Source organism: Rattus norvegicus, chromosome 3 (assembly GCF_036323735.1).
Source record: "Rattus norvegicus strain BN/NHsdMcwi chromosome 3, GRCr8, whole genome shotgun sequence".
NCBI lineage: Eukaryota > Metazoa > Chordata > Mammalia > Rodentia > Muridae > Rattus > Rattus norvegicus.
In genome coordinates, this window is record NC_086021.1 from 108,843,513 (window position 1) to 108,870,771 (window position 27,259).

At 48.5% G+C, this 27,259-nt stretch overlaps 1 protein-coding gene and 1 long non-coding RNA gene across 3 annotated transcripts in view; one reads left to right on the top strand and one right to left on the bottom strand.

Moving 5' to 3' along the window:
- Window positions 1-27,259, bottom strand: part of Ldlrad3 (low density lipoprotein receptor class A domain containing 3) — a 241,803-nt gene that overhangs the window by 148,985 nt on the left and 65,559 nt on the right. The window contains exon 2 of one of the 2 annotated variants that reach the window (NM_001401870.1): window positions 22,043-22,189. In NM_001401870.1, coding sequence (NP_001388799.1) covers window positions 22,043-22,189 — 147 coding nt within the window. The remainder of the gene's footprint in view (window positions 1-22,042; window positions 22,190-27,259) is intronic. The other variant, XM_017592181.3, reaches the window with a different exon arrangement.
- On the top strand, window positions 12,782-26,477 carry LOC120101606 (uncharacterized). Its single transcript, XR_005502299.2, has 4 exons — window positions 12,782-13,044; window positions 21,485-21,614; window positions 24,818-25,028; window positions 25,366-26,477. It is a non-coding gene; the product is annotated as an uncharacterized LOC120101606 (long non-coding RNA).

A 27,259-nucleotide genomic window follows, 5' to 3' on the forward strand; every position in this document is an offset into this window, starting at 1 on the left:
CATGCAGTATGGAACCCCTCTCCCACAGCAGCACTAGAAGATAGGAAAGGAGGACGTCACCCAGACAGAATGTATTATATGGTAAGGTAGAGCCCACTCCCAGGAGAATAATGACCCAGGAAAAGGGACTGAGAAGGAAGAAGTGTAAACAAGAAAGATGGTTGACCACCCCAGCTAGCCAAGGAGGGATGATGTACTTGGCCTCACCCAGTCTGCTTGAAGGACACATAAGGACGCCAACATCTGTCCAATTTAACAGCAGATTCCTGGGGATTTGTGCAGCAAATCCATCACCAGGACAGATGCAAAAGCCAGGATATGGGGTATCAAAGGCACATACTTGAGTACAGCAAAGGAGAAAAGAGCAGAGCAGGCAGAAGTCGAACCCAAGGGAGAGACTAGAGGATGTGAGAAGCAGTTGCACAAATCCCAAGTCTGAGTCTGCCAGACTTACCTAGGGAAATAAGACACAGATTCCTATCCCCACCTAGACCCATGAGCCAATCTTGTGTGACTTGTCTTCAGTCCACAAGGGACCCCGACTATCAGAAAGCAAGGAACAGGGCAGAAACTTCTTAAGCTTCATCTGAGACTCACTGTTTATGGAAGGCCCAAGATTATTTTGACACAGCCAGCTGAGCCCCCAGGGAAACACAGGCTGTGGCCAGAAGTCTGCAGACCTCAGACCCACAGAATCAGCAACCACCTTGGCTGCGATTGCAGTCAGCCTTGCCCCAGGCCTACCGAACTAGAATCTTCAATTTACAGAGCCCCACCCCCACTTCAGTAAGCTGGAGACACCAGGAACCATTTCAGAGAAGGTTTGGGAACTGAGGTCAGTGGTCCTAGGAACCTGCCAGACATCGTTAGTGCACAGAGCCCCGAGATGTTCCTGCTGTGTTTGTGTGTGCTGGGGATGGCACACGTATGCACACACAAAGGTCAGAGGACAATCTTTTTGTTTCAGACAGTGTCTCTCATTAGCCTGGCATTTCAGCACGTACGCCAAGCTAGCTTCAGGGGCCTTCCTGTCTCTGTCTAGCATCTCACCATCACCAGGTTCACAGGCTGCACGTGTGCACTCCCACCGTGTGCTGGCTTTTCACAAAGATCCTGGGATCCAAACTCAGGGTCTCATGCTTACAAGGTATTTTCCCAACTGAACCAGCTCCCCTGATGTTGATTTTCATCAGAAAAGGCATCCCTGAGGGAAACTCCCATTATAGATCTGATGTTTCAAGCCACTGCTGCATCCTCTGGAACTGAGGAGCAGTTAGAATTGACTTCAGCTACTAAATGTGCAAGCTCCCCTCCCCCTACGCCCCCCCCCCCCCCCAAGAGGGAATATGTTGCACAGGGTTTTGCCTCTCATCTCCAGGGAATCCTCAAAAACCTCCACAATGATCAGTCAGGCCACATGCTGACCTGCAGAGGGCAGCAGAACAGCAGTCTAGGTTCCCTCCGGAATGTCTGTATTCAGACTATGGCCCTGCCTGTAAGCATCAATACTACTATATAAAGGGTGTGTCTAGGGATTTAGCGTGGCACTCTGAATTCTTTATGATATCAGTGGTGCAGAGCACTGAGCAGAGTGGCTGGTGAACAAAGTTTCAGCAATATTCCCAGGGAGGCACTCTGACCCCAATATGCCTCCTCAGACTAGGCTCGCTTGGAGACCAATCTTTTTGCATATGTAAACTATTCCTACACATGTGTTCATGTGCCAGCAAACCGTTCTGTCACACTGACAATCACAGATACCTGGTGCTTAGAGCTGACCAAGTTCCTTTAGAGTAGAGGAAAGTAGGACCTAGAGGGGCTGGAGCACTCACCCACAGCAAGAGCTGGTTCCTATATAACAGTTAACAACCGTGAAAAAGTAACAGTAACAACCATGGGGGTGGTCTTTTAGGGTTTGCAATTCTCCTTGCATTTGAGCAGCAAGGTTGCCCAAGCAGTAGCTGAGCTGAGGAGGGCTACAGTGTCTGTCATTTCCCAGAAGCCATGATATTCACTGTGAGTACCCCCTACATCCCTGGAACTAAACACAAAGGCACTGAAGCTGCCAGGGGGCCACTCTCCTTGGGCACAAAAGCCCCTCATTAGCCTCTGTCCCTGTCTTTAGATCTAGGCAACACATTAGGATTTAATGACAGAGGCTGAGGATAATAGGTATCCTCAAACACTGATCAGGGAGGGGTGTCCCAGAGGTCACATCCACTGGGATCCAAACTTCCAGAAGAATGGTTAATTAGCAGGCGGGAATTAGAGATGAAGCAGTAGAAGGCAGTGTGAAGACAGGCTGCTAAAGTAAAACAATCAAGTGGTCCCTTTAAAAGCCTTGAGAGACATTGTGTGGGGGTGGGGGTGGGGGTGTCTGTGTGTCTGTCTGTGTGTGTCTCTGTACGTGGTTGTGTCTCTGTGTGTCCATGTGTGTGCACACTGCAGCCTCTGTCATTAGAAGGTGTGACCCTGTTGGATTAGGTGTATCACTTTGGCTTTTGGTGTGGGCTTTAAGACCCTCATCCTAGCTGTCTAGTAGCTGGTAATCTGGCCACCTTCAGATGAAAAGGTAGAAGTCTCAGCTCCTCCTGCACAATGCACGCCTAGATGCTGCCATGTTCCAGCCTTCATGACAATGGACTGAACCTCTCAACCTATAAGCCAGCCCCAATTAAATGTGTCCTTATAAGAGTTGCTTTGGTTGTGGTGTCCGTCCACAGCACGAAAACCGTAACTAAGACACCATGTCTCTAGTGTTAGGATTACCACATCGTGGTCACTCCCCGTGTGCTTGTGTCTGTCTGTCTGCCTGTCTGTCTCTGACTCTGTCTCTCCCCTTCTCCTCCCTCCCTCTCTCTCTCTCTCTCTCTCTCTCTCTCTCTCTCTCTCTCTCTCTCTAAGATGACACAACAAAACAAAGAAACAAAACAAAACAAAACACAAGGGCTCCAGGGAACTGAACTCATGTCCTTGTGTCTGCAAGCCAAGCATTTACCAACTCCAATGCGGCCCCAGCTGTAGCCCCCTTGTGGCCCACATTCCTTCACCACAGTTTCTGTTGCTGTTTTACACGGTTCTGTACTTAGGCCAGGAGAGAATTCAAAGAACTGCATGATGTCAATCCTGTAAATAATCAGTATTCCTGGGAAGGTGCTGGAGGGCACGTTTCTACTTAGAAGGGAAGGAAGGCTCAGAAGGAAATACCCCATGCTAAGTTCTAGGCAGGGTCCAGAACAGCAAGCCAGGGCTCCCCTGCTGCTCCTCCACAGCACACTGCCCACCCTCGAATGCAGAGCCACTGTGCTGCGTTTACATTGTTTGTTTTGTTCTGATTTTACTCAAGCCCTCTGCATTCATTCGCAGGGTAAACAGGACACTGCTCCTCTGTAATTTTCCTCAAGGCTGTCCTCAAACATGAGACTGGAAGGATGACTACTGATTGGCAGGAGAAGAAAGTCTGGCAGAATGAACAAATTAAGTGATGACACCATCTGCCTTTGTACCCCTCCTGTCTGCAACGGCAAACAGAATACTTGTGAAATGCAGACGTCGAGGGAGAAGCTGGCACCAGACCAAGGGATATTAACTAGAGAGCCCAAGGAAAGCGGGCTCCATGTATGCATTGTTTTCTCGGTTGTTCAAACGTGCCAAGGTGAGGTTCGCATCGCAGCGTGTTTAGTCAATGTGCATCTTATGGTTTCTTCTCAAACATGCCCTGCAAGGGAGGGGAGGTGAAGGGCAGAGCACGAAGCTGAGGGATCTTGCAAGAATCTGGCCCTTCACTGTCCGGGTGGACTTAAGTTTTAATGATGGAACGATTCCCCATAAAGAGTCACAGCTTCCAAGTTGGGGATTTAGCTCAGTGGTAGAGCGCTTGCCTAGCAAGTGCAAGGCCCTGGGTTCGGTCCTCAGCTCTTGACTGAAGGTCAAGAAGCAAAAGCAAGAGTCACAGCTTCTCCTGGGAGTTTCTTGAATTATGAAAGGCATAGTCACTTAATACTGCAAGCTTGGGGGGTGGGCATGGAGCACTAAAGGGACACAGCCACCCCTGCACCAGGGAGGTTGGTTGGGGGACTGGTGTGTGTGTGTGTGTGTGTGTGTGTGTGTGTGTGTGTGTGTGTGTGTGTGTGTGTCTGTGTGTGTGTGTGTCTGTGTGTGTGCCTGTGTGTGTGTCTGTGTCTGTGTGTGTCTGTGTGTCTGTGTGTCTGTGCATCACAAAAGGCAGAGCTCAACATCAAGTGTCTGCCTCTATTGCTCTCTACCCTATATTTTGAATCAGTCTCTCTCTCTCTCTCTCTCTCTCTCTCTCTCTCTCTCTCTCTCTCCCTCCCTCCCTCCCTCCCTCCCTCCCTCCCTCCCTCTCTCTCTCTCTCTCTCTCTCTCTCTCTCTCTCTCTCTACCTAGAGTCTATCAAACTGGTTAGCCTGACCTTATATGTATGCTCAGTGGCTAAGGTTACTTAGCAAGCGTTTTACCAGAAGACTCATATTCCAAGCCTTGAAGAGGAATCTTAATGATATCCACAAACCATCTGTAGCAAGGATGGGCCTGTCTGAGATCATCTCTTCCTCGTCTCATTAAGAGGATCCTGTAGCTGTCCACTAGTTCCTCTGATTGTCAACATACTGGCACTACAGCTCCTAAGGCTGATGGCCATGTACACTGAACCATGTATGGTGCCAACATCAGGCTGATGGCCATGTACACTGTACCATGCATGGTGCCAACAGCTTCCCATTCCCCACCACAAGTGGAGACACTGACCCAGCCACACTGCCAGATTGGAGCGAAGCGGGACCTGAGACAGTCAGGAGCTGAGGAGTTTCTGCTAGTTGGTAACTCATCAGCACCCCACCCCACTGCAACTCTCAAAGCAGATTTGGGCTCATTCTAAGGAAATAATGTCTGAGTACGCCTGTGCTCTGCAAGTTGGACTTGAGTTCTGTTCCAGAAAGAGACAATCCTGGCATGGTCTTTGGAAATCCCAGAAGTTAGGAAGACTTTAAAGAGAGAGAACAAAAGGCTGCTTAGGGAGTCCAGCAAGAATTCATCCTTGGCTCTGTTTACCACAGAACCCTCAGTGGAAACCAAGAAGTGAGCAAAGCCTACTCATTTTTTTTAAATAGACACAAAACTGTTCTGCTTGAGGCAGGAAAAGGATCCAATCCCCAAACCCCTGCCACTGTGTTCCCCTTTCTCTTGGGTAACACTCACCCTTGGCACTCCCAAGGCCCAGTCCAAAAAACAGTGACAGAAATTGGCAACACAGCCCTCGTCCCAGAGATCCCCACTGTCCCCGTGACAGACATACCCTTGCTACTTGTCTAGCTTTCCAGAGCCAGACAGCTCTTGCTGAGAACTTCATTTCTGGCCCAATGACATCATTTTCTCACACAAGATTAACAGGAGCCCACCTGAGGTCTTTAGGGGAGAATATGCAGGAAGGGACCTTAAAAGTAAACGAGGAGTCAGGACACATGTGGTCAGCGGCAGGCCCTTAGCACTACTGTTCAGGGTGGACAGCCTCTGAAGGCACATCCTGACAGCGTCGCACTCGTCTGCCTACACCGAGAGGATGACAATGTACTGAGTAGCTCTTCTCCCTGCATGTCGAGAGACCCAAGGCTGTCCAAGCGATGACCACAGTCATCAAGACCTTAACTGACCGGGACACCTGGGGTCAGCATACAGTGAGCACCCCTGGCTCCCTGGACTACTGTTGATGTGCAGATTCCTGGGTGCCCTGCTTGGGAGATTTTACTCAAGCAGGCTTTGAGTTGTTCCTGCATCTAAGCCAGTCAGTTGTTCTGCCAAACACAGGCAGGCTGGGGGCTCTTCCTAAGAGCTGCTAGTCTCAGGTGGTAAATGGGATAGGCTTCCTTTCACTGTTATTCAGGAACAAACTCAATAAAAACTTTTATTTTTCTTATTTTATTTTCTTTTTTGGTGACATCACGTTGAACAGCTTCATGCTGAACTGTCAAGATAAACCTTCAATATTCTTGCATTCTTCCACAAGATGTATTAGTCACGGCATTGTGGTTAGTGTAGTAGCTGTCAGGTGACAGCAGGCAAGCATGCGAAGCCGTTTTACCATGACAACTTTTTAGGGGAGTCGAAAGTATGAGGTAATGACGGGGAATCGCAACAAGCATTATTGAAGGCTGGCTGAGTGACAGCCATTCTTGCACTAAGAGCATGTCAAGCAGTCAGTTTTCAGAAGCCACTGATGTAAGAACTACTCATATATCATGTTACAGATGTAGTGGTTATTGAGGCACAGAGAGGTTAAGTGGCTTGCCCAGAGTCACACAGCAGACAATAGATGAAGATCATTTGGTCCGCTCCTGGGGCTCTACCGCCCCTAGTCCTGACCACCAACCACATAGCTACACCCTTCCTTTGGCAGCTCTAGGTCCTAAATTGCTAACTTAGCAACTTTGATAAGCATCCTTGAAACCCTTCCCTTATCCTCAGAAATGACTTCATGCAAAGCTAAAGATGCAGAGTACTTTTTTTCCTTTGGACTTTATTCTGCTTTTTCTTCCCAGGAAACACCTTGTGTTCCCTCAGATTTGTGTGTGAAAACAATAGGTGTGCCCTATAGAAGGCGGAGCCCTTGCAGTGAGATTAGTGCCTTTCAAAAGAGTGGGGAGGGGTCCTGGTGCTAAAGAGCATCTCTCTGAGGTGCAATGGCACCCGTGGACCCAGGACTTCCCTGCAGAGTTGGGCAAGCCAGTCTTAAACCCACACGACCATCCGAGCTTCTTCCTGCCTCCCAGATAACTCCTTCTTCACTCTTCCCTTTCCTCATCCTCTCTTTCCTCCTCTTCCCATAAATGCCCAGCTCACTCCACAGTCTGATGGCTTTCCCTTCTGCTGCCTCCCCAGGATATCTCTTGAACACCAAAAGCATCTTGTTGTATACAGGGGCAATGTCTGTATCATGACCGCTGCTTAAAACACTTCCCCAAAGTTGAAACATCCAAAGAGGTTCTCTCCCCCGAGTCACCTCCAGAACCAACGCCCTAGCTACTGTGGACCAAGACTGTGGGCGTGATCACAAGACTCAGACCCTTGAACCTAACCTCAGCGTGATGGTGCACTGTGAGAATATGAAAGAGAGTGTGAATACAGGAACCTTGGAGGCAGAAGGAAGAGCTAGGCTACATGTGGTCACGTCACCTAGCACTGCTTTAGGATGGATCAACTCTGAGGCCAACATCATCATTGCGAAGCCACTCACCTGCCGCCACCTGAGAAGGGAAGCTCTGCTGGTGTTCCTTCCACGTCTTTTCATTTTAATGGGCTCTCTGGGTGATAAGGGAAAAACCTTGGTTTATCAGTGCACTGTACCCTTCAAAGAGAGGACAGAGGAAGATGGTCATCTGTCCCATCATGTGGCATGGCAAGAAAAGGGAGACGCACAATAAGCCAGAAAGTGGGGCCTCACCAGACACCAAGTCTAACACTACTTGCCTTCTTGATCTCCAGAGCTGTGGAGAATGAATGTTTGCACTGCACCTGCTAGTGGGAAGAGCGCCCATGTGGAGTAAAGCCCAGCACACTGGGAAGACCAAGGGAAGGAGCAGAGGAAGTTCCATCTCCATGCCCATCTCACAAAAGGCTTCAGGTAGGCTCAAGGGCAAAAAGGATGGGAACACAACAGCACCCCCATTACTGCACTGCAGTGCTGGACAGAAACACTGAGCAGCAGTGACTTTCTCTCCTGTACCCCTGTAGCACTGGGCTGGCCAGTGGCCTTCGTTCCGGATACTTGAAGCAACCCTGCTTTGGGATTTAATGTGTCAGAAACTAGAAAGTTCTGCTTCAAGAACTTCTCTGACATCTCGCAGCTTTGCCTGCTACCTTGCAGGCCGTAGGCTGCATGTACTTGTCTTGTGAGCAGCACGGGGCAGCAGTGCCAGGGGCTCAAGAACAAGGTGTAAGGTTGAGATCTAGGATAATGGTGGCAGGTGTTCGTAAGCTCAGAGACAACTGCACAGCTACAGGGACAGCCAGCTCCTGGCTCATCTCTCACTGATGATGTGGTTTAAATGTGAACTGTCCCCATGGGCTTACAATTCTGAACATTTGCCTCCCAGGGGCGATGCTGTTCAGGAAGTTTGTGAGGCCGTTACAAAGTGTAGGCTTACTAGATGCAGAGCATCCCTGGGGGCCAGCCTGGAGGCTGTATAGCCTGGCCCTACTTCCTAGTCACTCTCTATTTCCTGAGTATAGATGCAAAGTGACCAGCCAGCTCCGGAGGCAGCGGTGTCCTCCTCCTCCTCCTCTTCCTCTTCCTCCTCCCCCCCCCCCACTGCTGCTGCTTCTGCTGCCGCCCTGGCTTCCCCCTGATGATGGACTACATCCCCAGAAACTGTGAGTCAAATAAACGTTTTCTCCCTTAAGTTACTTTTCTCAGGGAATTTCATCAGAGCAACAGGAGAATAACTAAGACAATGACTGAAGTGTTTAAATGCCCAAAGCAACTGGCAGATCAGAGTCCTCCTCAGCCGGATCACCACTTTCCATCAATGGGCATGTCTGCTCTGTCAGCCTCTCTTCCCAACGCCTTGAAAGGAGACAAAAGCAGGGAGGCCTATTCACCCCACCCCCATTGAAAGCTCAGTAACTTCCTGGGCTGTGTCGCCTGACCCCAAAAGGAGAGGCAAAGAGCCCTTCCCACTACAAAGTGGCAGTAGGAGCCGAGCCAGGCTTCTGATCCAGCACACTTGGAGCCCAAGATAAATCTGGAACATTGCCTGTCTGCATCCCCACCCTCATCCTCCCAAAATAAAGGGCCTGGGCGGCAGAAATAAGCATCTCAAGTACTTGCAAATGTCTTGCTCCCAAGGAAGGCAGACTCTGTACTTTAATTTGGAATCAATCTGAAGCTCTGCTGTCCCTGCTGCACATGAAATGCGTGTGTGTCACCTGCTTCCGTCCCTTCCCTCCACGCCATATGATACGACAGGCTCTCATACTTAAGACTGAGATCTTGACTACATCAGGAGTCACGAGCTTCCTAAAGAGGGGTTCACAGTTGACCTTTGACCTCATGGTGCTCACGCCATCCTTCCCAGCCAAGCTCGTGAGAAAACTAAGAACTCCACCACAGAACACTAGTTCCATCCCCACCCCCATGTCGGAGGTCACGGCTGCTGTGCGCTCCTGAGCAATGGCCATGCCACACCCAGAAGACAGCAGCACCATACTCCTCATCCTTCAGTTCCCAGAATCCTACCTGCCTCTCTTCTAGCATGTCCACACGGTTTGTAAGGAGCAACACAGCCTCCCCATTTGAGGCCAAGCACTCAGTAGTCACCTGTTACCAGCACTTTGACCAGTTATGGGTTCCCACTTAGACCTCTGCCCCCTGTAGGAAGAGGCTGCATTGATGCAGGCTAAGAGGTGCACCAGTCAGTCTATCAAACATAAACACTTAGAAGGCTGTTTTAACTACATGTCTATCCGGCAAAACTCCTCGATAGGGTCTGTAATTTCCCTAATCATAGACAATTTGTTTGTAAAGAGAGGGTCTCTGTATGTAGTTCTTGTTGGCCCAGAACTCACTATGTGGACCAGGCTGGCCCTGAACTCATAGAGATTCTCCTGTCTCTGCCTCCAAGGGCAGGATTAAAGGTACCGGCTACCATGCCAGTCTAACCAGAGGTATTCGATCAGTTCTGTAGGTACCAGGTGACAGGTCCCACTGTCCGTGGGACAGAAAGGAAAGGAAGGGAGTCAGTAAGATGGGAAGAGGGTGAGAGTGGGCAGTGGGGGTTGCATGTGGTCACAGTACATTGCATATAGCTTCGAGAGTGTAAGAATAAACTAGAGGCTCTCTAGTCATGTCTGCATTATCTTTGTAAAATTACTTTTTCTCATCTGTTTCTAGATTTAAAAAAGTCCATTAAGCAATTGTACATGAGCCATGTCACAGGCCAAAGTGTGAGTCTGAATTAAAAAACAAAAATAAAAAACCTATACTGTCACAGCCTAACCCAGATCCACAAGACTGGTCTGGATGTGCCAGGAAAAAGAATTTTGTTTCTCTGTTCTATAATTTTGTAGCCATTTAAGTTTTATTAGCAATTACCGGCCTGTTACCACTGACTGTATTTTGCAGTTACTGCCAAGTCCTGGCAACTGGGAGCTTGACCAAATGACAAGGGGCCCAGGTGGGCCTGGCCACACTTCCTCCAGACGCACTGGAACGTGAGCCCACAACTCGCTATGAACCGTTTGTTTCGCTGGGATTCCCTCATAGGCGGAGCCATGCGGATAATAGTGGAGTTTGCAGAAAGCAGGAGGGGCGTGAGATGGGATAAGACAAGCTGAAGTGAAGAGCTGACCTAAGATGACTAGAAGATGACTCCACATTGCTAAGTGTGGTGTGACAGTGCCGACATTTAAACTAGAAGTTTCCTGACAGGTCCCAAGGGACAGCTTCTAGCTAGGGAGATGCAGAAAGCTGAGAGGATATTGGTCATGTTCTAGTACATCATATCCAATTTCCTGCCATCACCAGAACAGGGCTAGAAGGGCATGGACAGGGGTGTGGGACAAGAAGCTTTAAGTTTGATACAACAATAACCACATCCACAACCACAACAACAACGACGGTGATAAATGTTAACAATAATGATAAACCACTGTGCCCAAATTAGGATGTTCTGTGACTAAGAGGCTGGTCTTTTCATGATGACACAAAATCCAGTATGTGCCTCCTGGTTTTCTCTCTAAGCTCCTGGAAGCCTTCATTCCACAGATCAGCTCTTTCTCTGTAACCAAAGCCTGGCACCCTCTGTCCCACTCCGAGGGAGAGGGAACAGAGGCTCCCGGTAGAGAGTCACACTTCTCACCTTCCAAGAGGTGGGGCACGGTCCAGTGGAAGCTGGAGACAGACCACTGCCATCGATGTGAGCTCCTCACCTGGGGCTGAGCTATGCTCACCTGGGCAGCCCGTATCACAAGTCCAGTTACTCTATCTCCAGCAAATGGCTCTGGGAAGGAGAGGTGCTCATTTTTGTCCCATGTCTATCTCTCTGAACATCCATGATGGTTTGCAATCAAATAGTTTACCTTCTTTAACTTAGAATCTGAACAGTGATCCAACCTGCCTTTGATGCCTAAGAAAGCATGTGGCAACCTGCATTAAAATTCTCTGGCCACCCTAGAGACTTCCTCTTACAGAACAGAAAATGTAACCCTGGAGAAAGGAAAGCTAGGAAAGGCTACCTTGCTAAGTATCAGACGGGTACATGGCGCTCACACGTTGATCCCGTGTCTTCTCACTCTGTCCCGTTCCAGTTTCACAGACAAAGAAGCAGAAGCTCCAGAATGGGAACTGGTTAGCCAAGGGTAGGTGAGGAATCCAGGCCAACAATGTGACCCTTCTGCCAGGCACAGTTCAGCGAGTGTTCCCAGTGTGCCACTTGCCAATGGAAGAACGTGAATCAAAGTTTGGGCTCCATTTTATTCTCCCCAAATGCCCGTGGAATCGGAAGGACACCAAGGCAGTGTCTTGCCCAGAGACCACAGTTCCATAGGATGGAGCTAGGATGTGACACAGACAGTGTGGCTACACAGCAGGCCCCTCCCACTGCACATGTTGATTCTCATCCTGCCCACCCAGCACCCTAAGGAAGGCATGCACAGGGTGCATTTACCTGTTGGGAAATGTTCAACACCCATGGTTGAAACATCTAATACCGTCAATCCAAGATGGTGCTGATGGGTTTTTTTTGGGGGGGGGGGTATCTTCTTTTTTTTGACAAATCTAATGTCAAATCTCTTTTGCTTCCCTCCTTTTTAAAAAAGAAGAAAATCTGATAAGCCCGATTTTCATGTGTGGGCTTCCAATTTACAAAGATTAGCAGCTAACCCATATTCTTAGTGTCCCGAGCAAGGCAAACACACCGGACTTAAAAGCGCTGAACTGGCAGGGACATCCAGTTCCAGCCATCGCAGCAGCAGCGGGTAGGCAGGGCTGGAAGGCAGGAGGCTGGCAACAGTGTGCTTCATCTCTAGCCCGCTGCCTACCCATGACTGAGAAAAGAGCAGCTTTGCCAAGCTGCATTCTCACAAACTAGCACCCTGAGTGTGTCCTCGTCACAGAAGTGGAGGAGTCAAGATACCAGATGACAGAAGAGAGAGTAATATAGCCAACTTCAATATGTTTGTATTTATTCTATCCTCCATGGAGTGTACACCTCCCACTCAGACTTTGCACTCCTAGCCTCCAACCGTGGAAGAGCTGCTTTACGCCCTCCGACTCGTGATACTGTGCTCTAGAGTCCTAGGAACCTGGTGTGTCCAAGGAGCATTTTGTCCCTTTCTTTAATGATAATAATAATAAACTCATGCAAAACTGCTGGCATCTTTTGGGGAAAACAAAAACAGAAGTACCAGGCTGTCTTAAGAAAAGGTTGCAAGAGACAAGATTTCCAGGATGCCTGACAACCTCGGCTTGTTCACATGGAGGTGACTGCCAGGTCCTACCTAGGAATGAGGAATTCTAACATCAGAACTAAGGATCTTTTCTCAGGGAGACTGTACAGATATAAAATGCAAGTGTGGGGTAAAAAGAGAGGGCTTTCACACCAAGTTTTAAAATGGTTTCAAGTCAGTGTATGAAGTGAAAGGTCTCCACACACAGGTACCAGAGAAGGCTACAGGCCACAAAGCAGAGCATGACACCCACACCCACTCTGTTCTCAGCTCTGAGGACAAGCCAACTGCAGCCACTCTGGCAGTTGGGGACCAACTCCAGGTTCTCTGAGGCTGGGACTCTGGGAAGAACGCAGAGGAGGTTCCACCAAGAGGAGGCGCCTTCTCAGACGGCACTCAACTCGGGTCTGCAAATATTTGCTCTTCCCTCTGGCACCAGCTTGGGTATCCGGCTGGCTCTCTGGAGAGCTAAACTCAAGGACCTTTCAACATTGGGTGGCTAAAGACTCCGTCAGACAGAAAGACACTGAGCCGGGAAATAACGCAGTTTCTGCAGCAGAGCCTCGCTTACTGGAGCGCAGGAAGGTGAGGGGCAGGGGAATGCGGAGGCAGTGGCCAGCCACACCATGCTGGGCATAAAGTCACCAACACAACAGGTAGAACAGTCCCCTAGAATTTACTGAGAGCTTCACTCGCGCCAGGCAGCTGTAGACCTCACACACCATCTGCTTACTCAGAGGTGGATAGTATCCTGTTTCCCCAGGCATAATACCTATTGTATAAGGCCAGCTTCTTTCTGATTACATCATGCAAGGAATGATTTGAACATGCCCTCCGGTGAAGGTGCCGAGACAGTCCCATCGTATAGATGAGAAAAAGTAAAGCAGCACCGAGGGTCTCAGGCGCTGTGAGAACCCAGCGTGGTCTGGCCCTAAAGTCCTATCTGAACTATACAGGATATATGACTTCACCTTTGGGATGGAAGAACCTGAGGGTCTGGACATGACTGAGTTACCAGAGGCATTTAAAGACACACACACAGCAAAGTAACACATACGAGAAAGAAAGAACACACAAGAGTGTACACACGGGTCAGCATGAAACCACAGTGTGTCTCTGGGCCACTCTGAGGGCCACTTCAGTTGTAGAAGCTAAACTCCTTCAGAAGCCTAGTACTTCACTATGGCTAGCCAGAGTTAAGACTTGCAGGAATAGGGACACTTCACATGTGACACAGCAGATACTCAGCATAAACAGAGAGCAGGGCTGCCCCTGAGAGACGGGGCAAACGTGGCAGGTCAGTAAAAGAGATGTGTCCACTGCCTCCAGGTTAGCCCAGAGCAGCACTAGTGCCTTTAGTGATGATCCCTGGGGAAGTAAGCAGATTCCTCCCAGGGGAGAAATGAGGAAGCGCCACCAATGGAGTGGACTATGTAGATGAAAACCCCTGGAGGTTGTACAGCAGCATCAAGTGGTCACCGGGCCTCAGTTCTTCCAGAGACTCCAGGAGGATTCCTGTCCTCACCTGCACTGGCTTCTAGGGAGCACCTGGCTGGCAGCTGCATCACTCCCACCTCCATCCCTGTTGTCTCATTTCTTCACATTATCTTCATGGAACACCACTCAGATTGCAACAAGAAAGGGCTCTCCTTACTATAGTGTGATCTCATGCTAACTACTCATATCTGTAATGACCCCATTTCCAAGTTAGGGCATGTGCTTAGATACCGGGAGTTAAGATTTGAAGATACTCCTATGATCAAACCATTGATAAAGAAGAAGCTGGTGCCTGTGAAAGTCTTCGTGTTTCATGAGTGTCAGACATGTGTGCATCTCTAGGTGACAACATGAGACACAATAGTAATGAGTCTGAGGCTGTGCTCATGAACAGGGGTGGCCGGAGCGAGGTCCCACACACTGGGCAGCTTCAACAACTGAAGCTCATTCTTCCAAACTTCTGGAGGACGGAGGTCCAAAATCAATGTACGTGCAGGGGTAAGACACAGGGACAGATCACCTCTCGCCGTGGTTTTCTTCTCCCTACGGCTTTACGTCATCTTCTGTCTCTGGGTGTCTGGGTCCTAATTTTCTCTCTGGGAAGACTTCAGCTGTGAGTTTAAGGCCCACTCTGTGACCTCATTTTAATTCAGTTATGTCTTTGTGATGCTTAGTTCTGATTGACAACTTCTAGGCGTTAAGAAAAGCCTTCGAGGTCAGTAAAGCATACCTGGGGTACATCTTGTGGGGGGGGGGTTTCAGAGAACATCAGATGGTGAGTTCTCTGACCTTATCAATGGATTGATCCCACAATAAACTCATAATGAATATAATGTCCTTTCTAAGAGCAATGAAAGTCAGGAAGTGAGGCTTAGCTAGAGGAAGTCACAGGGGATACATCTTAAGGGTTTCGTCTTGCCTTGGCTCTTCCTGTATTGTCTCCTCCTGCTTCTTGGTTACCAGGATATGAAGTGCACTTCTCTACCATGCCCTCCCCATCATGATGGCCTAAGGCCTCTGCAACAGGGAGCAAGGACCCCTTCCTCCCTTCTATGCTGTTTGTCAGGTATTTGGTCACAACAGCAAGAAATGTAGCTATAATCCATTCTGCTAAATGCCATCACCAAGCAAGGCCGAATCCAGAGGCACCGTGCTGTAGGATTTCAACCCCAGAATGCAGAGGGTGGCACTACTTGATGCAAAATATGGTGGCTTGGCAATTCTGTTTTGACACAGAATCCATTCTGCTATAGCTGCACCCCACAATCCATTGAGAGGTTCCCTGCTTCCCCTGGCCACAACACCACAAAGGTCACCATCCCAAAGCACGCAGCCCATGACAAGCCGGGACACCCAGATCTTGGTGCATGTAAGGCCATTAGTAGGCACCTTGGTGAGACAGCCAAATGCCTGCTCCAGCCTGAAAACTCAAACGCCACTTCCCCCTCTGCTTGCTCCGAGTCCATGCTAACTTAGAGGCAGTTGGTTTAAAAGAAAACATTACGTGTGTGCCACCTAGAGGCAGAAGCCTAGGATGGTGAGAAAAAAAAGAGGGAGGACCCCCTACCCCTTACACTTCTGGGGAATCAGGGTTCCACACTTGCTTCTGAAACTAGGTCAAGGTCTTCTGCCATCGCGCCTGAGCAATGTGCGGGCAAGAACTGGGCACAGTGGAGAAAAATGGAACCCAGATTCCACATCTGCACCTCCTTTCCCACATCTCTGGTTTTGGAGATTCATTAAAATGCTTTTATTTAACATCTTTGAATTCCTCCTCCACACCCACCAAACATGCATGCACTCAGGCACAAGTCAGAGATGATAAACGTCCCACACATGACCAAAGACGATGCAACTCTCCCAAGGAGAAATAATCCCATTTAGAGGAGGGACCCCAACATTAAAACCTTCTCCCAAATCTGTCAGAGACGATGGTGAAAGCCCACTGTGGAACAGGGAGGTCTCAAGGCACTCGGCTCTAGACATGTGTCTCTGCTGTAGCACTGCGAATGGCACGTTGCTTCTAGGAAAAGGTTTCAGAGGCTCATAGGACTAAAGGCCACCTTAAAAATCATTATTGTAGAACAACACTATTGATGCGTTGAAACTTTTTCCTATAGTTTGGATCCTAAATGTCACTTAGAGGCCCAAGTGTTAAAGTTTTAGTGGCAGCATTAGGAGATGATGGAGCCTGAAGAGGTAAGGTCCAGGATTAGTGATATGACAGGACTGTTAAGAGCACTTGCTACTCTTCGAGAGGGCCTGAGTCTGATTGGCCCATGTTGGCCAGTTCACATCTCCATCCCTCTGGCATCCATAGGTACCTGGTTATATGCAAGCAAGCAAGTGCGCGCACACAAACACACACGCACACGCACACACACATAATTAAAAATAATAGCTTCTTAAAGAGATAGTCTCCTGGGAAGCCTTTAAGCCACTGGGGCTGTGTCCCTGAACGATGGGACCGCAGGCCCGTCCTCCTCACTCTCTTTCTGCGTCCCAGTCATGAGGCGTTACTTTACTGTGTACCGTCCCACCATGACACACTATCTTCCACAGGCAACAGAACCCACTGGGTCCTGGAGTAAAACCTCCAAAACAACCCTCTCCAAAACCTTCTGAATTAGTTGCAGGAATTTCTATCACCTACAACAAGCACAATACAGGTAACATAGAGCCACAGGTAATCCAGATCCACAAGATCAGCTAAGGGACGCCTACACAGGTAAACAAAAAGACCCCTGGAGTCTGATGGAGGAAGGCTATGGGGTCTTATAAGGCCAAGATGCAAGCTCTGTGTGTCTGCTGTGCCTCTGTGACAACAGCTCCTTCCTGGTAAAGCTCCCGGGGCAACCCAATGAGATCCTAGAACATAAAGTGCCTGGCTCAGTACCATGCCTAGGACACTCAAGCACATAATCACTGTCGCTCCTCAAAACGAGGAGACACCCCATTTCCTGACGCGTGTGTCTCATCATTTTATAACTACAGAAACAGAGGCAGACATGAAAGGCAACCTGAATAAGCTATCCCTCAGGGCAATGCACTGGCCAAGGACAGAGATCTACTAGAAGCACACCAAATAGGCCCCACCCCCAGCTCCGGGAGGGCGGTGCTCCAGGGGCACGCACAACAGTTAATACCCACAAGGCCCAGGTGAGAATTAACTTCAACTCATCAACAGATACCGCACAAGGAAATGCAACTTATAACTCGAAATATAAGCATTCTACCTTGTTAATTAAAAAAAAATAAAAATGTAAAATACATGAACTGTTCTCCACTATTAAAATAACCAGGAAAAGAGATTTTATTTTAAAGATATTACTCAACACTGCCAAGACTAAAATAAGTCCCAGACTTCACTCCTGGCCAGTGAAAGCAAACCAGTGCAAAACAAGTGGGCAGTCTGTGGGCACAGGCAGGAAAGGCTCCCGCCCTTCAGCACGGTCTCGTTTCTGAGAATCCCATCCTGGGACATGGAGAAGGGGGAGAGTGTCACCTCCACTGTCAGGCTGTCAGTGCAGAAGACTGGCTCTCCAGGAGCAGAAAGCTGGAGAAGATCGGCACAGAGGGAAGATGGTGACACTCAGAGCAGACATTTGCCTGGTACACGGGAAGCCCTGGGTTCACTCCCAAGCAGTTATAAAAAAAATAAAAAGCAAAAGTAGCATAGTTAGTCATATGATACAAAATTAGTGGATTATTTAGGAATTAAAGTGATAGGGAAGGGTTGGAGAGGTGGCCCCTCATTGGCTGCTCTTCCAAAGGACCAGGGTTCAGTCCCAGCTCCCACATATCTGTACCTCCAGTTCCAGGGCACCCAACACCCTCATACAGACATGCACACAGGCAAGACACCAGTGCACATAAAATAAAACTTTTAAATGATAGAGAAAATCACTAAGATGACATCATGGAAATTTTCTATATGGAAAAACTAGGAATGAAAACCGGACCTTCACTGGGAAGGCATGAGTGACAAGCTTTCAGGATGCCGAGTGCCTGTGACAGGAAAAGCTCGGAAGCCATTCCTTTGTCCTCCTCCCCTCAATTTTTACAATATGTGATGTCTTAAAAAAAACTTTAAGACAGAATTTTTTTCTTATTTTCCAAAATGTCTTTCCTCTACTGCAGATACAAAACAGCTGCTCACAAGACCACGTCCCACCACGAGACCCATCTCCAGGCTCCCTGTGCCCTTTCAAAAGAGCAAAGATTTGCAAGCTCTTTTCTAAAACATTATCTTTTCAATGCCAAAGTGCCACAGAGTGCTGGACGCCATGACCTCCCAGAGGTCACAGTGGCCACTTCACTTCACTTCCCTGAGGCAGACAATTGTTTCAAAGAAACTTCTTTCCATGAAGGTGGCCCAGTTTCTACACTTGCTGCTCCCAGAGAAAGTGAATTGTTCACCTCTGCCCTCAGCCCTGTGCCACTGGCTCCGGCAGAACCCACCATACATTCTATCACCTACGTAAGATGTTCCTTATGTGATTGTAAACGCAAGCCAAATAGCGGAACAGGGTGAGAGACATGGCTCAGTGGTTAAGAGCATTTGCTGCTCTTTCAGAGGACCTAAGTTTAGCTCCCAGCAGCCATGTCAAATGGTTCGCAATCATCGAACTCCAGTACCAGCGTACCTGATGCCCTGTTATGGCCTCTGGGGGTACCTGTAGTCAAGTGCACAATAGCCACATGCAGATACATACATCTACATGTAGTGGTAAATATTAATATGAAATGAGACACCACCCCACGCTATGGCTGGCATCATCAGGCCACATGGCCTCTGTGGGGTATTTTATCTCAGTGAGCCAGACTCTCTAGCCCAGAGCTCTCAAGACGTCTCCCACTCTGTAAGTTCCCAATTTCCATCCTATGCTACAGCCAGCTACTCTCTGGCCTCAGCAGCGTTCTCTCCACTCTCTCTGCCTCCATGGCTAGCCCCATGCAGTGGCCAGCCTATCTGTGGCTCTCTGCTCACATTCCCTGCATCCCCCCCTGTGGTTATGGTCACAGTTCCCAGTAACCCCACAAAATCAAAACTCTTGAAGCTTGTAATTTATCAGTTAGAATTATATCAGTAAATTCTCACTCCAAAAAGCTCAGAGTCAATTAATATTGATATAAACGGCCCACCTAGATAAGACAAATTATCCTATAATAATCCATCCCTCGTGAGAAAATCATGGCTACCTGTGGCTATTTAAAGCCACACGGGGGTGGGAGGGGGCACATCCTTCTCCTCCTTCATCTTTGTTTCTTTTTCTCTTCTCCTCTCTCCCACCTTCAAAAACTCTACCCCCACCTTTCTTTTTCATTATTCAATCACAGGCCTTCCTTATCTTGTGTCTGCCCTCACCTGCATATAGACACTATTCCACATCCACACATAGTTAAAAATAATAAAGATATGTCTCCTTTTTAAGTAAAGGGCATTCAATTGAGCATGGTTAATTGCAGTACATATATTTTTCACAATACAACTGTTAAAAATACACAGAAACACAGCCAATGATTAATAGAATGATTAATTAAAAGCATCCACAGGCTGGAGAGATGCTCCAGTGGCTAAAGCTCTTGAGGACTGGAGTTCAGACCTCACCCAGTACCTGCAGCCTTGGAAGCAGAGACAAAGAAAAGGAAAGCCCAGAGCAAACTAGCTTGCAAAGCTAGCCATATCGGTAGTTCACATTTACTAGGAGAGAGAGCCGGCCTCAGTGAAGAAGGAGAGCAATGAAGGGTGACTGTAACAGCAGCCTCAGACCTCTACATGTATGTGTACATACTTAGCACACACACACACATGAAAATGAAGGGAAAAAAGGAAACCCATACAACCACACCATTGCAACGCAGACCACCCAGCAACTGTGTTTATAAACAACTTGTAAGCACACTATGTGTGTTTATAGACCACAGAGGCACACACACCAAGACATCACCATGGAGCTCACAATTAGAAAGAAGCCTTCCTGCTCCCACTGAGAGAGGACAAAACTGGGCTCCTCTCTGAGTGAAGAATGTTACTCAACCCCACCAGTGGCTGCTATCAGAATATAATGGAAACATTTCTAAGGTTTCATATTTCCCTAAGGGTGCAGGAGAGGACCATGTTTGAGTCTGGATGATCTTCCTCCAAATCTCACACTTAGCTCCATGGCTGGGGAAGTTTATGAAAGACAGTTAAAGGGGAAACTCAATGTCTCTTAGAAAAGGACTTCCACTTCCCCTTAATATCTAAGCCAAGAGTTGTTTTCTCCATTGAACACAAAACTGGAGACGCAATGTGTTTTGTATGTATAGTCAAAAATACTAATTAGGTCTGCATCAAACACTAGGCAAATGCCTGTTGGGTGTCTGTCACACTTGAGGAGCAGGATGGAGCAGCCAGGAACAAGCCTGCTCCAAACCAAACCAAACAGCTCCAAGCAGCTGCTGATACCCTTGTTTAAAACATTGTCTCTTCTACCTCTTCCCGTTTCTGCATGAATTCCCAGATACTAGACTATCCACAGACAGCAGGGCCTGCGAGAGAAGTCAGTAATCTCGCACAGCTGCGACTACCAGAGGTGGGGCTGGACTAGCTGCTAATCCTGCATTCCTTTACGCACTCACCAGCCAGCTAATGACAGTCTCTATCTACCACTGTTCAAAGGCACATGGTGTCCCGAAAATGGTAACTCTATATTCTTATAGAGTGTTTAATGCTCCTTAACACCGGGCTGATGACAGACCTCACACATTCTATCATACTTCAAACTCAATTTTAGAATGTTAGACTTCTACAAGTTTTAAAGTTATGCTAGAAGCAAGGAAACAGTGGCAGAGACCTAAAAAAAAGTTAAGGAAAAATAATAATGTAAAAAGAATGTATGACGTTAACAATTGAATAAGAAAAATCACACATTAATGAAACTTAATTCAGCCTCCGAATCTCCCCAGTTTTCTCCTCCCCAAACCTTCCCTCAAGAGCAGAAGTAGGCACAGGGGACACCGTATCCCATGCAGGTAAGAGGTCAGCCTCGGAATGGGCAGCACATCTTCACAAGCCAGCACTGGGGAGTGAGGGTCCAGCTGTCCTGGGTGGCCCCAAACACAGTGCTCCTCTTGTGCATCAACCGTCAGAACCTCGAACCCAAGCAAAGTTCCCATAAAAGTTCAAGTTCCTATCATCCCAGCACCTTGTCCTCAGCTGCCTGCCAGAGCCACGGCTGCCTGAGAGCCAGAACAGAGAGTCCTCCCAACAGAAGTGCCACCGGGCCCGGCTGCCAAAGCCAATGACAGCTGAGTCGTGTGGATCCATAGCAGTTGCCCATCTACTGAGCCATGGCCATACACCCACCCCCATGCTGCCTACCTGCCAGGGTGCCGGGAAGGTGACCTAGAGCCAAGCTCCCTGTGCAGGGACTAACTCAGGGGAAGAGGAAAGACTCTCCTCAGGGCAGGGAGGATTTTCAGTGGACATCCTGCCCCCCACCCCTAAGGATTATCCTTAACCCAGATCGTATGCATGTTTCAGAGCACAAAATGGACAAGAGGCTAAAGAAGGAGATGGGGTAGAAGGAACCACAGAGCCCATAGCACGCTGGTACCCACTGAGGGATGATGCAGTGAAGATCCAGACTGTGACTATCTACAGAGCAAAGGAGGTAAGACAGCATGGGGTCATGAGCCGAGTATGTATCCACTCAGTATAATACTAGGTCTTACAGAACCATCGAGAGAACTCTACCACACATTCACAGATAAGTCTCCAGCCCTGGATCAAGGCAGCCAGACATGGTCCTACTGACTGAGACGCACCACAGAATATAATGCCTGGGATTCTAAAGGTGAGAGTAGCAGCTAGGAAAGGCATCCCTAGGGCTTGATGTGAGTCTCTTCTGCTCACCCAAGCATGGACTCCTCTACCACATTAAACTTCTACATGGTCCACACTGCTCCAAGACAGAGAGGCAGCTGGTCCAGTAGCTCACAGCAAGCAGGGCGCAAGATCCAAACCAGATTGGACCTCTGGTTCTTGGCCTGGAATTCCGCCCTTATCCAGCCCCGCCCACAACCACAGGCAGCCACTCACGGCATTCCTTCTCGTCACTCTTGTCGAAGCAGTCAGGCAGCCCATCACACTGCCAGGCGCCTGGGATGCACCGCCCGTTGCTGCACATGAAGTTACCTGGGATGTTGCACTCATTGGTGAAGTTGTTCCCAGGGAGCAGCTGACTCTCTGTGAGAGAGAGAGAAAGAACAGACAGTCAGAAGGCAAGCATAATGAGCACAGGCCTGAGACCTGGGCTAGCTGGAAGACTGTGTCTTTGCTTGTCTAGGTCTAGTTCCTCACCTATGAGATGTATTTATACCTTGGCCCACCTCAACGCAGAGATGCGGAAGGCACTAGCTGGAAGAACACAATGGAAGGGTTCTATGTCTAGCATATAACAGTGCTCATCTCCCTCATGCAGATCTGTGAGAAAGGAGGCTGAAGATATGGCTCGACTATTAAGAGCACTTGTGGCTTTTCCAGACGCCCAGAGTTCAGTTTCCAATACCCAAATATGGCATCTCACAACTGCCTGTAACTCTCTTTCCTGGAGTCCATGAATGCCTGCATGCAGGCATGTGTGTGTGTGTGTGTGTGTGTGTGTGTGTGTGTGTGTGTGTGTGTGTGCGTGCATACACACACAGACACACACAAATTGGTGAGAAAACACAAATGTTCTTTCCTAGCCGGCTGGAAATTAAAGTTCCAGATAGGAATATGTACTGGACCTCAAATATCCCAGGCCTCAGACTCACAGCCCCTGCAATCACAGAGTCCTTGAAGTCCTTGAATTGGGACCAAGTTGGCAAGAATATCAGATCATTTCCCTCCAAGAAATAGGATACCTCGATCTACAAATCAATCTGCCTGACATTGTGCAGGTAGAAAAAGCCAAGACGAAACCCATACTCAGGCCTGCTAACCCCCAGGAGACTACTCTGATCACTACACTATCCAAGAGTTACCGGAGGTTAAAACCAAGTCCCAAGATTCAGGTTCAAGTCCACTAAACAATCATAAAATGCCAAGAGCCTTACCCAACACGGCCCTTAGGCAGAAAATTAAACAGAGGCCTGATGATAACAGGTAAGGAAGGTGCAAAACTCATCCACCTTGAACCTTGGGGGCAGATTTTCCAGGAAGCCAAGATCTGATGGGTCAGATAGCACTGAGCCAGGGTAATCAAAGGCTGGGAGATAAGTAGGCACCAAGAAGTAAAATGATCTTTGAGGAGAAGGAAAAAAGACCAATGAGCCATCACACTTCGGCTCTGACTCCCAATGAGTCATTCAGCAAGCATTTATTGGGCATTTCTGACCAGACATTTGAGCTATAAAGAAAAGACGTAAAGCCAGGGCTTCCCTCTCCAGGCTGAAAACAGACACATGCACACTAGACTTTATGACACTGTGGTGATAGGAGGGTGGCCTTCTGGAACTGCCTAGGGCTAACAAGCTAGTAAGACTCACCATCTTCTCTCACAAGCTCTGCCAAAGGAAATAGCCCAAGATTAGTGCTCCTAACCTCCATATATCCCCCTCTCACACCACTTTGCATTCATTTATTTATTTACACCTAGAATACTCCTCACTGCTCTGAATCACCTATTAAATTTAAATTGCTCTTCACCTGCTAGCATCAGACACCTCTGTTGCCTTCCTTCTGAGGAGTTTTACCCAGCTCTCCATGCACAGAGGAGCATGGGTTTTTTGTTTGGTTGGTTGGTTGGCTGGTTGGTTGGTTGGTGTTTGTTTTGGTTTTTGGAGACAGGGTCTATGTATCCCTGGCTGGCCTGAAACTCAGTATGTAGACCAGGTTGTCCTTGAACCTGAAGATCCACTTGCCTTTGCCTCCCAAGTGGTGGGATTAAAGATGTATACTACTGTCACCCTGTGGTAAAGATAGTTTGGAAGTGAAATTAAAAATACGTTTATAACTGGAGTAAGCAAGCAAGGACCGGTGGGAACGGACACAGCCATGGGTTAGCAGTTCCAGACAAACCCTCATGCTGTGGATACCCCCTGGGAGACCCTCTGCTACCCGACAATCAATTAGCAACAAGCATACATGTTGCCTTTTAGAAATGAGATTTCCTAGTCCATTCCAAAAGGGAGGCCATGACAAAAGGTGTCACTTCACCATGGTACCACAAGCCTTCTCCCTTGCCCACTCAGTCAGCCCTGTGCATGCCCAATCCCTATCTCCATCTTGGCAGCCAGGATTCTAGTCCCAGCAGCCACACCCCACAGGAATGACCACCAGCGACAACTTCCAACTCAGCCTCTGGCCTCAGCTTATTCCTTCAAATCCTAGTCTGTCTTCTGGTCAGAGGAATCTTCCTTACCATGACATTTTCTTACTTTAAAAAGCCAGTGAATGGGGAGCTAGAGAGCTGACTCAGTTGGTAAAGTATTTTCCATAAGGATTTGAATTCCGTCCCCAGAATTCACATTTAAAAAAAAAAAAAAAAGTCAGTGACTGGCACTTGATTCTAAGGAAGTGAAGTGAAGATAGGTCCATCCCTGAGGCTTCCTGACAAGCCAACCAAGCCTACTTGGCAAGTTCCGAGCCAATGAAAGACCCTGACCTCCAAAACTGAAATGGACAGAACTTGAGAGGTATCAGCAATGAGTGTCTTAGCGTTGGCCTTCACCCTGACATTAGGCACACACATGCATCTAGGCCCTTAGCTGCACACAAACACATATATATTCATCCATGAACACAGACCCCGGAATACAAACACCCACGCAGGCACACATGCACACACACAGGCACTGTTGAGCTCCCTGCTGTTTTTATTCTCAATTCAAGACAACCGAGGGTCCAAGAAAGAAGTAGCATTTTCAGTGGAGACTGAGACAAACCAAAGGCCTGCAGATCAGGAGAACAGGACCTGATGCGGGGAGGCACAGCCCAGAAGGAGCAGAAATAGAGAGTGCCATTCTGACCTGTAGGAGCTGCAAACCCACTGTGCTACAGTTTCTCCCACCCTGCCACCCAAGCCATCGGATTCACCATTCTGGTGAGCACAGACTCAACATAGGACTTCCCCTGAGGGCAGCTCCACCAGTCACCACTAACCCTGAGAAAGAGCAGTAACTTTATTATCTCCAGGGAGAGATCTGGACGCCCATGGGGAGGGATCCAGACAGCAGGCATATGCTGGATTCTAGCCAGACACTACATGCTCAGCCCGGAACCTCCACGCCCCCACCCTCTGCCCCCATACATACTCCAGCTGTTGGAGAACAACTGCTCAGAGTCACCAGCCAGCAGGGAATTCCTCTGGGCTGCGGAATGCAGAGCTGTCACCAGGGTTTGTTTGGAAATCACTTAGACTCCCCTTTTCGCTTTTGTAGAGCTAACTCCTCGAAGACAAACCCCCAGAAAAGTCGCTACAACTGTGAAATCGTGTTCTGATAAACCGACTTCTGGAACTAGAAACTTGGTCAGATTAGATTCCGAAGACTGCTCCGAGCATCAGTAAGGTTTGGCGACACAGGGACGTGGCGAGTGGCTGGTGGGTTCAGAGACTACGCATCCCATCCTTTAAATCCATTACACAGAAGCGACCTGCCAGTCCCAGGACTTCCTGCCTGGTGACTATGACAGGCACATGCTCTGTCCTATCCTGAGTCCCCTTAAGCACATAAGGGGCAGCCTACCCTGCCTTAGGAAAGTGACATCATCAAACTTCTTAGGTGCTAAGAAGACACCGAAGCAAAGAGAAGGTCCTCCTGCTGAGTGTCTTTCTAACCCCCTCGGCCAGCCCAGTTACCTCTCTGGTTATCTCTTGTTCCCTTTTCAACCAGCAGTCTACACAGGGAAGAACTGTGTGGGAATGGAAGCCAGGGCCTGGAGACATTTTCTCACCGTTACTAGGGTAAGGTGTTACTGCCATTTAACATGTAAAGGCCAGGGATGTGACGGGACTTTGCATGGAAGGGGCTGGCTAGGAGTGCAACTCTGACGGTTAGATGTACTGTGCTACATTTCTCCTAATCTGCTACCCACTGACACGCCACAACCCAGAACCACCTGGCCTGACAGATCAATAGAGCTGAGGCAGAGAGACACCTGCTTCTCAGCAGGGCTCGCTCCCTCCAGTTGCTTCTCTCTGCAGAGTGAGCTTTTCAAGGCAGCTGATGGCGTCTCTCTGCCCTTCGGTGACTCTGAATTCTTGCCACCCAATGTAAAGAGCCCTCTCTCTTTAGAGGTGTGACCCTGCCTCTGAAGCCCCCACAACTTCCTTCTTTAGAACCAGTGTGTTGATCACACGAATGTCATCCCTGTCCCCAGGCTTCTAGACATGCGGCAAGCTGACCCAGCAGTCTTAAGGCCATCTTCTCCCTGGTGTTTGGGGCTGTGTGGGATCTCTCCAAAACTTTATGCTGTAGGCCTGTTAGTATCTCGTAATGGGGCGTATTTGTCTTCAGAGATGTAGTACATTAAAATGAGGCATTAGAGCAGAGCCTAATTCAACATGGCTGGTATCCTCACTGGAAAAGAAAATTAGGGCTCATGCGAGCTCCTGTGCAGAGACAGAGAGAGAGACAGGCAGAGAGAGAGAGAGAGAGAGAGAGAGAGAGAGAGAGAGAGAGAGGCTGAGACGGTGTGTGTTGGGGGGGGGGGATGAAGATACAGAGAAAAGGCAGCCATCAGTACATCAAGCAGTCAGGACTGAAAAGGAACCAATCCAGCTGACAGCTCGATCTCAGATCTCCCTGATTGTGAGACAAGCAATCTCTGACATTTAAGCCACACAGTTATACTGGAAATCTAATCCAATACACTATCTTCCTCTTACTCACTCTTCAACTCCAGCATAAGTCATCAAATCTGAGAACCTATCCCAGGCATCTGACCTGAAACTGGTCCTTCTGTTAATCTCTCTGGACCCCTCCTGTGCTTCCCTTAATCCCAGCCTGCGTTCAGGCTCTGTTCTCCTCGGCTTTGCATCCCAGGCATCTACCATTCCCAGTTCTCCCATCAGTATCCCTGACAACTGTAAGAAGACCAGGCACAGCATTAGGACCTTAGTCGCCATCCCTGAACTGCCCCATCACCCTTACCCCATTTCTCTAGGACACGGGTGGGACCTGCGCAAACATAGTTAAACTAAGGAACACAGGGAACCTGGACCTGAACAAGTGGATCGCTATCCGGTCCGCTAGAAAGGTTAGAAACCTTTTTACCCCAACAGCCATGTGTTCTAATGGCAGCAATATTTCTCCCATCTCGGTGTCTTGGAAC